This window comes from Oryx dammah, unplaced genomic scaffold, assembly GCF_014754425.2.
Source record: "Oryx dammah isolate SB20612 unplaced genomic scaffold, SCBI_Odam_1.1 HiC_scaffold_7, whole genome shotgun sequence".
NCBI classification, from domain to species: Eukaryota; Metazoa; Chordata; class Mammalia; order Artiodactyla; family Bovidae; genus Oryx; species Oryx dammah.
In genome coordinates, this window is record NW_024070191.1 from 42,859,295 (window position 1) to 42,873,408 (window position 14,114).

General features: G+C 42.2%; 1 protein-coding gene across 2 annotated transcripts in view; it reads left to right on the forward strand.

Moving 5' to 3' along the window:
- The window catches only part of ZNF385D (zinc finger protein 385D), a 354,021-nt gene that overhangs the window by 235,235 nt on the left and 104,672 nt on the right, over positions 1–14,114 (forward strand). For both annotated transcript variants that reach the window (XM_040243011.1, XM_040243010.1), the window contains one exon: positions 10,185–10,347. In XM_040243011.1, coding sequence (XP_040098945.1) covers positions 10,185–10,347 — 163 coding nt within the window. The remainder of the gene's footprint in view (positions 1–10,184; positions 10,348–14,114) is intronic.

A 14,114-nucleotide genomic window follows, 5' to 3' on the forward strand; every position in this document is an offset into this window, starting at 1 on the left:
GAGATGGTTGGATGGCATCACCGACTCAATGGACATGAGTTTGAGCAAACCCCAGGAAATAGTGAAGGACAGAGGAGCCTGGCGTGCTGCAGTCCATGGGAGTCGACAGGGAGTCGGACACAACTCTTGCCTGCCAGTGAAGGAGACACAAGAGGAGGTCTGGTCCCTGGTCAGGAAGATCCCCTGGAGTAGGACGTGGCAACCCACTCCAGTATTCTTGCCTAGAACATTCCATGGACAGAGGAGCCTGGAGGACTAGAGTCCATGGGGTCATAGAGTCAGACACGACTGAGTACGCATGCATTAATAAAGCCCTGCCTCAGTTTCTTCTCTGGCCCCTTATCAGTTTCTAGTGACTGGGGAAGGCCAGGAACCCTGGTCAGTTATCAGATCATGAGGACCAGCTTCCAAAGCCCACCGTCAGCCAGTTTCCCTTAATCAAGACCCCACCTCCGCACCCCTGCCACTAGAGGTCAGGGAGGCAGCTGTCTGTATTCCCGATAAATAAAATCAGTGATTTCATGACAGAAGCCAGGAAAGATCTCTCAAATTAGACTCTTTTGCTCGAATAAGCGCTATCTTATCATCCACATTAGATACTTGAAAACAGTAAGTACTTCCTATTTAAAAATCATTAAGTCTGAAGCTATGAAAAGGTAAGTTAGTCCATCTAGATTATTTTCTCACAGCCGCACAGAGACAAGGTAAAATGCCTGCCCGGTCACTCAGCCGTGGACAACTCTCTGTGAGCCCAGAGACTGTAGCCCGCCGGCTCCTCTGTCCACGGGGTTCTCCAGGCGGGAATGCGCGGTGGCTGCCGTTTCCTCCTCCAGGGGATCTTCCCGACCCGGGAACTGAACCGGAATCTCTTACATCGCCTGCACTGGCAGTTCCTGACCACTAGTGCCACCTGGGAAATCCAAGTAAAAGTGAGACTTACCTAATGTATCTGAGAAGTTTTTATATGTCTCTCTTTCTCCATGTTTGTTTAGAATTTTTTTTTTTTTCAGTGACGAGTGGTAGTGTATAAAAATGGCTTTACCCGAGTGGTATTATCTTCTTTTTCCATTTTTCTGTTTCTGTGGCAGTTACTATTCATTTCTGTATTGAAGAGTACAGAAGACAGGAGCGCATTTAAAGTAAGGCATCAATCATTTGAGCTCAGAAAGAACACTCTTAATTGAATCATGTTTTTCACTTTGAGACTCAAGCAAGTAAATTTTCATTTTTATTCATACTGTAGTCATCTACCTCTCTGTTAACTGCATAATCACAAATTAAAATAAATACTCTTTATGGGATATGTAATTAAGGAATAAAAATATCTATCTCACATCATTTTCCCCATTGAGTAAGAGAATTTGAAAAGTACATGTCTTCACATTAGAAAGGAAAATGTATAACAATGAGCTATTCTATCTTCAAATTTCTTCTTCAAATATTTTGTTAAATATTTGAGTGGAGTAACTGTGAAGTAAGTAAGCCACTCTTTTGGCTTACTAGAGTGGCCTTTATTTGCCTACTGGCTAGGAGTTTCCTTCAGTTAAAAGAGCCTTACATAGATAAAGAAAAAATTTTTACTCATGGCTAACACTGAATCAGTTCATGTTTAAATATGATAGTGAATTAGATACTTGTTATAGTGAAGTTTTAAGAGTTATGACACAGGGCTTTGCTTTTGTTTTTTATTTATTATTGTTATTAAGCTGGTGATTCCTCCAGCCTCCACAAAATGGATCATACCAAAACATCCAACACTGGTTGGCACAAATATTGGGGTCAGAGTTCATGCTGCAACAAGAATTAGCTTGGAGAGAGACGGTTGAATATACGGAGAGAACCACAAGGACTTGGAGAGCATCCGTGTGGAGCTGGAGATGATTTCCCTGGATATGATTCCCAGGGCTGGTCTGCTGCTTTGCATTCATCCCCCTTGGATAGAAGTACCCCAATTATGTGTGTTATCTGAGTTATTTTTAACTTGCTTTATGGCTTGTTTTTTTTTTTTTTAATTTATTGGAGTATAGTTGATTTAGAATGTTGTGTTGGTTTCAGGTTTACAGCAAAGTGAATCAGTTAAATATATACATATACCCACTCTTTTTTCAGATTCCCCCCCTATAGGTCATTACAGAGTATTGATCCGAGTTCCCTGTGCTATAGCACAGGTTATGGTCATTTATTTTATGTATAGTAGTGTGCATTGGAGAAGGTAATGGCACCCCACTCCAGTACTCTTGCGTGGAAAATCCCATGGATGGAGGAGCCTGGTGGGCTGCAGTCCATGGGGTTGCAAAGACTCGGACACAACTGAGTGACTTCACTTTCATTTTTCACTTTCATGCATTGGGGAAGGAAATGGCAACCCACTCCAGTGTTCTTGCCTGGAGAATCCCAGGGATGGAGAAGCCTGGTGGGCTGCCATCTGTGGGGTCACCCAGAGTCGGACACAACTGAAGTGACTCAGCAGCAGCAGTAGCAGCAGTGTGTATATGTCAGCCCCAACCCCCCAATTTATCCCTCCCCCATTTATCCCCTAGTAACCAGAAGTTGAGCGCAGAACAGTTGATGCTTTTGAACTGTGGTGTTGGAGAATACTGTTTAGAGTCCCTTGGACTGCGAGGAGATCTAACCAGTCCATCCTAAGGGAGATCAGTCCTGGGTGTTCATTGGAGGGACTGATGTTGAAACTGAAACTCCAATACTTTGGCCACCTGATGCAGAGAGCTGACTCATTTGAAAAGACCCTGATGCTGGGAGGGATTGGGGGCAGGAGGAGAAGGGGACGACAGAGGATGAGATGGCTGGATGGCATCACCGACTCAATGGACATGGGTTTGAGTCGACTCCGGGAGTTGGTGATGGACAGGGAGTCCTGGCGTGCTGCGGTTCATGGGGTCGCAAAGAGTCAGACACGACTGAGCGACTGAACTGAACTGAACTGAACCAGAAGTTTGCTTTCTGTATCTGTGACTACTTTTTTTGTAAATAAGTTCATTTGTACCCCCTTTTTTTAGATTCCAGGTATAAGTGGTGCATATGTCTGTCTTTCTCACTTCCCTTCACACTCCCCTCGCTCAGTATGACATCTCTGCTGTTGCAGATCTCATTTCTTAGTTCTTTTCATGGCTGAGCAACATTCTGTATACACTGCCTCTTCTTCCTTTATGCGTTCATCTGTCAATGGACATTTAGGTTGTTTTCAAAGCCTGGCTATTGTAAACAGTGGTGCAGTCAGCATTGGGGTGCACGTATCTTTTTGAATGATGGTTTTCTTGGAGTATTTGCCCAGGAGTGGGATTGCTGAGTCATATGGTAGCTTTATTTTTAGTTTTTTAAGGGACGTCCACACTGTTCTCCATAGTGGTTGTACCAATTTACATTACCACCAACAATGTAGGAGGTTTCCTCTTTCTCCAGCATTTACTGTTCGTACATTTTTTAATGGTGGCCATTATGGCTTGTTTTTAAGGAAAGAAACTTCTGATCATTTTTCTTGAGTAACACACATTACTCACAGTTAGACATCTGCAAAGATTCAATCTCCAAATTACTATATGTTAATCTGTAAAAATCTAGATGTTAGCTACTTATACAGGATGGAGCTGTCTCTGGAGAAAACGCATTAATATTTAACGTGAGTGGTTCCAAAACTGTAGTATCCTTCAGGAAAATGCAGACAGCTTTTAAAATATCAGTTGCTGAACCTCAATCTGTAGTTTCTGATTCAATGAGTTTGAGATAGAAGTTGAGAATTTGCATTCCTTTTTTTTTTTTCAAACTCACAGAATATCATCTTATTGCTTTCTTAAAAATTGAAATATAGGTTATTTACAATATTGTGTTGGTTAAAGTGCACAGCACAGTGATTCATTGTTTTTTTTCCAGATTATATTCCATTATAGATTCTTTTCTTTTTCTTTTAATTTATTTTAACTGGAGGCTAATTACTTTACAATATTGTAGTGGCTTTTGCCATAAATTGACATGAATCAGCCATGGGTGTACATGTAAGTATTGGGTGAAATTCTCTGCATTTCTATCAAGCTCCCAGCTGCTGCTGCTGCTGCTACCGGTCTTGGGACCACACTTTGAGAACTAATGCTTTATATGAATTGGACACAACTGAGCAACTGAACTGAACTGAAGTGAAACTGAGAGTTGATAATAAACAAATTAAAGAGAATCATTATAAACCTTAAAACCCTTCTACTGGTATATATAAAAGTGATCTCTAAAATATTTACAAGCCACTGACCAGTGAGAATGCATATTGATCTTAAGCCATATGGCTGATCCTATGCCCTTGCCCTGGATATTAGGTTTGAGTGAATGAATGTTGACTGTGTAGATCACAATAAACTGTGGAAAATTCAAGAGATGGAAATAGTAGACCACCTGACCTGCCTCTTGAGAAACCTATATGCAGGTCAGGAGGCAACAGTTAGAACTGGACATGGAACAACAGACTGGTTCCAAATAGGAAAAGGAGTATGTCAAGGCTGTATATTGTCACCCTGCTTATTTAACTTATATGCAGAGTACATCATGAGAAATGCTGGGCTGGAAGTAACACAAGCTGGGAATCAAGATTGCTGGAAGAAATGTCAATAACCTCAGATATGCAGATGATACCACCCTTATGGCAGAAAGTGAAGAGGAACTAAAAAGCCTCTTGATGAAAGTGAAAGTGGAGAGTGAAAAAAATGTTGGCTTAAAGGTCAACATTTAGAAAATGAAGATCATGGCATCTGGTCCCATCACTTCATGGGAAATAGATGGGGAAACAGTGGAAACAGTGTCAGACTTTATTTTGGGGGGCTCCAAAATCACTGCAGATGGTGATTGCAGCCATGAAATTAAAAGACGGTTACTCCTTGGAAGGAAAGTTATGACCAACCTAGATAGCACATTGAAAAGCAGAGACATTACTTTGCTGACTAAGGTCCGTCTAGTCAAGGCTATGGTTTTTCCAGTGGTCATGTATGGATGTGAGAGTTGGACTGTGAAGAAAGCTAAGTGCTGAAGAATTGATGTTTGAACTGTGGTATTGGAGAGGACTCTTGAGAGTCCCTTGGACTGCAAGGAGATCCAACCAGTCCATTCTAAAGAAGATCAGCCCTGGGTGTTCTTTGGAAGGAATGATGCTAAAGCTGAAACTCCAGTCCTTTGGCCACCTCATGCAAAGAGTTGACTCATTGGAAAAGACTCTGATGCTGGGAGGGATTGGGGGCAGAGGAGAAGGGGACAACAGAGGATGAGATGGCTGGATGGCATCACTGACTCGGTGGACGTGAGTCTGAGTGAACTCCAGGTGTTGGTGATGGACAGGGAGGCCTGGCGTGCTGTGATTCATGGGGTCGCAAAGAGTCGGACACGACTGAGCGACTGAACTGAACTGAACTGATATAGCATAAGAAAAACTGTACGGAAAAAAACCAGACTTTAACTTTTTTGTTTTTCCAGGAATAGTTTGTCAATAGTTTTCAAAATAAAAATTTAAAGTAGGTGTTTTAGTTTTCAGGATACTACATAAGTTTATCATTTCATGATTTTTGATCTACAAAACAGTCTAAAGTTTTGAAATCAGATAATTTTGTTTAAAAAAAGAGAAAAGAGGGCTTCCCTGGTGACTCGGTGGTACAGAATCTGCCTGCCAACCAGGAGACACAGGTTTGATCCCTGATCCTGGGACATCCCCCGCCGTGCCACAGAGCGGCTCAGTCCTGGGGCCGCAGCTGGTGTAGCCCGTGCACCGTGCAGCCCGTGCTCTGCAGCAGGAGAGGCTACCACGAGGCAAAGCCTGGGGAGCGGAGGGGCAGCCCTCCCTTGCGGCAGCCAGAGAAAAGGCCTTTGTAGCAGTGAAGGCCCAGCACAGCCAAAAATAAATAAATAAATAAATACATTAAAAAAAAAAAAATTCCTGTCTTCAAATAGTAAATCTCTTCTCTCCCCAAAGAGGATGGTAAGTTCTTTGATAACCGCTCCTTATTTTTCTGATGTTACATTTTAATAGGATAATGTTCGTTTTCTCTTAGTAAAAATTTAATGTGGCACAATTAAATGATGTCAGAAACTAGCAAAGCCCATCTTGTTCTTTTGAAATCACGGGCTTGTGAAAATTAATTGGTTACATAAGCAGATATGTGTTTACAGTAAACTTCCTCTTTTAAAAACAATCATGTTAAGACGATTTATGAAAAGACAGGTAGAGTAAAACTGTGCAAGGACTTGGTAATGGAGCAAAAGAAAACTTACCCGTTAAATTTGCGGTGGGTTTCACAGAAAAACTGATTTATAACAAAACCTGTGAAATAAATGTGTGTGTATGTGTGCATTTCTTTCAAAAGCCTGCAGCACCTCTTTCAAATGCTAGCCATTAAGCGATTATTTTTATCTACTCTGGAACATCAGCTGCATTTAAACTGGAAGACTTCTTGAAATGCTAAAGACAAAACTTGAAGATTGAGAATTCTGACTGGCTGCTGATGACGGCTGTGGGAATGACATTTAAAGTGGCGGCACGCTTTTCTGCGGGAATGTGTGTACATATCTTTAATGTCAGCACTTGCCTCTGGGATGACACTTGTCAGATTTCATGGTGTCATTTGCTAGTTCAAGGTTGTAGTAGAGATTTCTATTGCGCAATACTTGACTATTCCACTTATGATCTAAAAGCAACTTTTCAAAGCCAAATTTGTTGGCAAATTTGAAACCAAATTATTGAAGCCAATTCTTCTCTTACTGTTCCCTTCTCTGGATACTCTAATCCCTTACTTCTCTTTGAGTTTCAAAATGCAGAGTTCTGACATCTGTGATGAAGTCGTAGACTTACTTAATCTTGAAATCGTTCCTATGAAAAATAATTGTTTGCTTGTGTTGGATGGTTCCCAGGTTTCTGGAGGTGACTTGACTTAGAGACTGGCTGATAAATAATAGGAGACAATCTTGGAGGGAAAAAGGCATACTACACATGCCCAGCACCTTTCTGCCCAAAGAAAAGCAGATGAGACTCAGAGAGACGTCTCTGGCCTGCTACTGCTTTTTTAAAAAATTCTCCCAGAAGGATTCCTTCCTAGGTTGAAGTTTTGTCTACAATCACAGAAAGGTTAGATGTGGCTGAAAAATCTATCCAGTTCAGTGAAGTGAGATAATGGGGTAAGGAGAGCTGGATGGACCTTCTTTCTTTGCACAAGAACACACCTTCATGCAACACACCTGTATCGAGGTGAGCCAAGGTTAAGAGGCTTTTGCATAAACCTGGATTGAGCTAGATGTTATCTCGGGCTTCCCCGGTGGCTCAGTGGCAAAGAATCCACCTACAATGCAGGAGAGGCGGGTTCAATCCCCGGGTCAGGAAGACCCCCTGGAGAAGGAAATGGCAACCCTCTCCGTACTCTTGCCTGGAGGATCCCATGGACAGAGGAGCCTGGGGCGCTACAGTCCATGGGGTGGCAAAGAGCTGGACACGACTGAGTGACTAAACAACAACACAGATGATCGTACTAAGCGCAGTAAGTCAGAAAGAGAAAGACAGATACTGTGTGGCATCCCTTACGTGTGGAATCTTACGACTGAAATAAACCTAGCTGTGAAAGAGGAACAGAATCACAGTTGTAGAGAACAGACCAGGGGGCGGGAGGCGGGTGAGGGTGGGGATGGGGGAGGAATGGTGTCAGAGGGCCAGGCGAGCAGATGCAGACTGCTGTATATGGGATGCATTAACAGCAAAGTCCCACTGTAGATCACAGGAGACTACAGTCAGTATCCCGTGATAAGCCACAGTGTAAAAGAACATCTAAAAAGGCAGGGCAGTGAAGAAGTATACATGGATATAAAAATTAATACCCGTGCAATTAATGCAAGAGCAGTCCAATAAATTCGTCAAACATAGGATCAATGACAAAGAACACTTGAAATATCCCGAGGGTCATCTGTCTACACTGCGTTTCCAGCTCGTAGCCCCACACCCACACACACCCCCCCCACACCCTGCAGGGTCACATGCAGCCTCCACCCCGCATCATCACTTCCCAAAATTCTACACGCCATCGTCTCTCCATAGCATTGTGGACTTTCATACCACTCAACGTTTATTTTTTTTAATCTGTGGAAGTCTCAGTTGCTTTTTTAATAGCAGATTTTAAAAGATTAAGATAATTATTATCAGAGTGCTTTGGGACTATAATTCAGTGAACGCGTGCATATGCTTTTTGTCTTGTTTTGTTTTGCTTTTTAATATGTTGGGTCTTGACTGGGGCCCACCGACGGTTGGGTAATTTGATCACTCTCCTTTCCCCACAGTGGCCTGAGCTATTCACTTGTGGAAAGCATGGGCTCAGCTGTATCTGTGCAGAGAGTATTTGTTTTTTTTTTAATGTAAGTACAGTCTTAACTGGCAGTGTTCCTTTGGAGTAACTTTCTTAATATTCGAAAGAGTGACAATCACTCGGTCCTACGGTGTATGGAAATACCACTGAGAGTGTAGGTTTGCCAGGTACCTTAAAACTACATTAAATTAAATGTACATTTTGAAAGTACATGCGAGGATAGCACTGCTCATCTCGCCTGTATTCTCATACGCATTGTATATGCAGCGTTCACTTCTGTGCCAGGAGGAGACGAACTTTGCTCTAAGGGAAAGTGCTTCCTGAGCTGTCTGAGAAGATGACTGACTACATGGCGTGGATTTAATTGAATATAGCATCATGCCCTCAAACGATATATCCAAAGGATTTGATTTATTAAAAATAAGTCAGGCAGGAGAAAAAAGGGACATCGCTCCATCCTTCAAAATAGCGTTCTCCATGTAGGCTCAAACAGTCCAATCCGTGTTCCTCAATGAATGATAATAAGTCTTAACTCCAGACTTTGACTCACACTCTGTCTTTGATGTTCTGTGTTGTTGGAAAACTGATGTGTGAGTGTCCTCTCTGTTCAAACTGTTTCTAATATACAGTTTCCTTGTCCAGTGTTCTTTCAATAGGGTACCTAGGCCTTTGAGGATACTTGTCAGAATGATGCAAATGAAGGTGTGGATTATATATTTCTCTATTTATAAAAAGAGATTCTACCGCAACACCCTCCCTACCAGAGTTGCAGTGACAAAGAGGACAGTGTGACTCCTATTTTCTGGCAAAATGAAACGCTGAGATTGAATAAGTCACGGGAAGTGGTGTCTGCATACTTAGTCCTCCACTGTGATTTCTTCCTTGTGAGGTGGCAATTTTAAAGCATTTGAACTAGAATACCTTCCAATCCAAAATCTCCCTGTCTGCTTCCACCTCACCTGAAGCCATGACAGGCCCCCCTCCACCAATAAGTTAATATTAATAAACACATTTTTAAGATGATGTTCTAACTCAACTAATGTCTCTCTGGTACCAAAAAATAATGTTAGGAAAATATAAATGTGGGGAAATGCAGATTTCTATTTATAAGAATCTCAGAAAGTACAAACAAAAGAATTGTATTGGCCCCATGAAGTAGTTGAAACACAGTGGATCTTCCTGGCAATGGACCAGGGCACAAAAGACCCACGTGTTGCAAGAATGCCCCTGCCTTGGACTTCTCAGACTACCCTCTGTGAGAAGCAAGGAAAAGGAAAGACGGGTAAAATGGCCCAGCTTCCATGGCTCCATCTGGACTTCACAGGGCATTCGGTTTTGAACTCTTACACGTCAGTCTCGGCCTCTGGGGTGCCTACTTGCCTTGTTATTGGTGAATTTTTCCTGGTAGACACCTGTTGGGTCCCGTGTCAGTAATAACCACTGTAGAAGGAGAAAGCACATTTCCTGAGCCAAGAAGGTGAGAGCTGCTCTTTTCCAGGGCCCTTGTTAATCTCGGGAGCCCAGCGTCTTTGGTGACAGAAGAAATGCAACACAGTTGTAAATTCTCCTTTCTTTTCCCCACTCCACAAAGAAAGTTTTGTTGATATGTTAGTGTGCAGCTCCATTTCTCTGAAGAGAGGCAATAGAATATTTCTCCCTTGCATCTAGAGGTTTTAGAACTTGCTTGCCATTGCTTCGTAGCATCATTCTCCACAGAACCCCACTGCTTGGCCACAGCCAGGATTGGCTTGAATGGTACCTACTATTGAAAGGGAGTCTGTATTTGCAGTAATACAGAGAATGCCAGTTTAGAAATGAGCCTGATTGCACGGTTCATTTTGTTCTCCTTTGTAGAGCCAGGCTGCGGCCCACTACAAAGGCACGAAACATGCCAAGAAGCTCAAAGCGCTGGAAGCCGTGAAAGCTAAGCAGAAATCTGTCACTGCCAAGGACAGCGCAAAGACTGCCTTCACCTCCATCACCACCAATGCCATCAATCCCAGCTCTGACAAAACAGGTTACGCCACGCTCTTTGTTGTCTTGTTGCCCTCCTCATCCTTGTCGTGCGGGGGCTCCTTCCCTGGTCTGCTACTGATGTTCCTGCCGCCTTGCTTCACATCTGACCCATCTCTCTGTGTAATGGTAATGCCTGCCCCCCACCCAACCCCCGCGTTTTTCCGATACCCTTGAGAGACGGATGATCGCTAGTAATATTGCAGGTTTTGTATTGGAAACAGTCCAGTGGCTGCTTTTGAGGAACCTAAGAGTCGAAAGGGTGTCTGAAGCCACAGCCCTTTTTGAGAAGAGGCCCTTTCAGAGTGTCTCATCTGCATCTTGTATGCAGCATCTTTGCCCAGAACTGCGTGGCAGATTTGATTTCCCTATGAGTACACAGCAGACTGTGCTAAATGAACCGCAGAGGCCCCTGTAAGGGCGTTACTACCGACAGGGCTTATCCTCATAAATCCCAAATATTGCATTCTCTTAAGTAGTGGCTGTGTGAATCTGGGCTTGTTATGGCTGGGTAACCTTCCCTCTGCATATACAGGTAAGTGTTATTGATGCCAATTATTCTTTTTAACAGTCCTCACAGTGAAATAATGGCCTCTGAAGGGTCCCTTGACATAGCTCCTCAAACAGTTTATTCATAACAAGGGAAGCCGGGGCAGGGGCAGGGGCGGGTTCCGTAAGCTGGCATTTTAAAATATAACACCACTGGTCCTCAGAAGTTACATAAAAGGAAAGCAGTGTGATCCATGGATGCACCTTGAATAAATCACTTTCTAAGAACACAAAGGCTGCTATGTATCAGGGGCTTCCCAGGCCCCACAGAGAGCAGGAAGCATTGATGTTGTCATCAGTGGTAATGTCTTACCCGGAAGAGATCTGCTGGCCTTGGCTAATGAAAATATAAAACCAACAGTGAATGAACACAACAGATTAAAGCAACTTTATTACACGAGGTACACCCGTGAGATGTACATCTCATCCTCAGAGGGTCTGCAGAGAGGCTTGCTCCTGTGTGTCTGTAAGGGGTGACGGTATTCCCCCGAGTCCCCAGAATGCATTTCATATACTTCACACGAGCATGACTGTGGACGCAGTCTGCCTCCTCTGTGAGGACCCTGTGTCTCCTCTGAAGCTGGGACCTCTTGTCACCTTTGTACCCTGGCACCAGTCTGACGGGGTGTGGGTGCTGAGTAAACTGTTGGCTGCATTTTCTCTCACCCTTTTAATTCTCTGATTCATCCAATTTTGTGTCCCAACATATAAAAGGAAAAAAAAAATTATCATGTTCATTTCTTTGAAGGTCTGAGTAAGAGCTGAATCATACCATCGCATTAGTTCAGATATAAGACCTTGTATGGAAAACATTACCCTTTTCTCTGTTAATTGAAAATTCACTGCCTTATTTTGGGGACTGTAGGAGCAGTCATGAAGCAAGTGAGTGTCACTTTTCTCCCAGATATTGGGGCACAAACTGGGATTCCCTAAAGCCATGCTCACCACAAATATCTATATTTCATTTGCAAAAGGATGGTAGGTAGGAATAATAAAGATGTAAATTTGATGTAAAAGATTTGATATAAAAAGATGAGTTTGATGTCCAGAGTTTGATGTAAATTTTTGCTTGCTCTCAAACTCTTCTATTCCTAGACATTTTTATCAATAATGGCTCTTTGGGTTACTTTGACGTCTCTTTAAAATGCAAAAAAATCCCTCTATACTGAGAATGAGCACCATTCATATATATACATAATGTATGTATACACGCGTGTGTATATATAGATATACATGTACATCTCTACGTGCACATGCTGAGTAGAGCTGCGCGTTTGGCCTAAGAAAGGCTCCCTTGTGACTCCATTTCTATTATTTGAATGAGTTGTGAATGCAAACCTCCGTCCCTCACCTTAGGGACTAGAGTGGAAGCGATCACAGCCATCGGGGCTCTGTCTTCTGAGAGGATGAGTGGAAACTAGCTGGGGTTGGGTGGTGGCAAAGAGCCCACATAACATGGGCAGATTCCCAGTGGAGACACCAGGCTCACCTAGTGGTTGGAGTGTGCTGAAGTGGTGAAGACCCCTTTCTAGCTGGAGCTGGAGGAAATGTTAGAAGCCAGAGGGAGAATAAAGTCTGCAAAGTTAGTACAAATATCTTAAAGTCAAAAGAAGCAGGAGATGGACGTCAGGAAGATCTCTGCCTTTCTGGCCCATGGGGGCCTCTACTTGCAAAGAGACAGACTGTACAGGTTGAAACGGTGACAATCACAGCACACTCACCAGATGTCTTAGGCCAGATTCTATCCTTCCCTGGGATTTCTACAAAACTACCTATGAAAAGTGGCCCAGAAAGCTCTTGGAATATTATAGACTCTCATCCCATTTTATTGCAATATGAATCCAAGGCACCTGTGCTGGCAAACTGGGGTTTTCTTAAAGCTCTTAGCTGTCCTTTTTATTACTGTCCATGTCCTCATACTGATTAGAAAGGGCTACAACTCTAAAAACACAATGGGTCTCTGAGCTAGTTTCTTAGAATAATTAAATAAGTATTTAATTATTTATTTAATCTCCTTCTTGGAAGCAGAAGGAGAGAGAAGAGTCTGAAATCAGGGACCCTGTATGTTTTAATAATAACAAATTGTAACTTGCTTAACGTACAAAGTTGTGAGGAGCTGGAGGCTGATCACTGAATGGTGTCTACAGCTCATCACTGCATTTTTAAAGGCAATTGGTTTATATATATATATAAATTTGGCAAAATTAGTGAAAGTGATTTAACCTGCATAAATCACACAACTTTGCCAAATTTATATATATATATATACATATACATATATATATATATATAAACCAATTGCCTTTTAAAAATGCTTGAGTATACAGTGATTTGATAGATAAGAGAAGGTTGGGAAACAATAGTTTAAAAAAAAAGCAAGAAGTGGTGTGGACTTGAATTTAAAAATTGCTTTGGATTCTCTAAAATACAAGAAATAGAATACTCATGAAAAAAAATCTCTTTCCAAATCTACTTATTAAAAACTTTTTTTGACAAATAATTCCTTTGAAATTCCTATATCATGTACTATGGCTTTTAATTGCTGTCTTAGGCTAACAAATATCTGACATGCTCCACCGGCTAAGCTCTTAGTCCCAGGACTTCCTGATCTTCCGTCCCTTCCTTCTGCAGGCTGCAGTAGTGAGCAGTAGGTGCCATTCAGTGATCAGCCTCCAGCTGCTCCCAGAAAGCCTTCTTCCCCTGCTGCTAAGCAAGAGCACGCTCCTTGACAGCAATGCTTGATTTTAGTTCTTTCAATCTAATGAGGAGTGCTAGATTGGTGGATTTAACACAGAAAAATTTACAGGCAAAAATAAGATTTTAAAAAATATTTGGAACACTCAAAATTGTTGGTATGGGAGGGTGATTACTGTGCATTACAGAACATTTCAAGGAGCAAACATTTCCAAAGGTGACCAGAATAACTGATCTAGTAACTGTTTTAGGATTTTTAATTATTTATTTATTTTAAAATTGAAGTATAATTGATTTTACAGTGTGTTAGTTTCAAGTGTACAGGTGTGTATATTTATATGTATATATGTACATATATCAGAGAAGGCAATGGCAACCTACTCCAGTACTCTTGCCTGGAGAATCCCATGGACAGAGGAGCCTAGTGGGCTGCAGTCCATGGGGTCGCTAAGAGTCGGACACGACTGAGCGACTTCATATTTACTTTTAACTTTCATGCATTGGAGAAGGAAATGGCAACCCACTCCA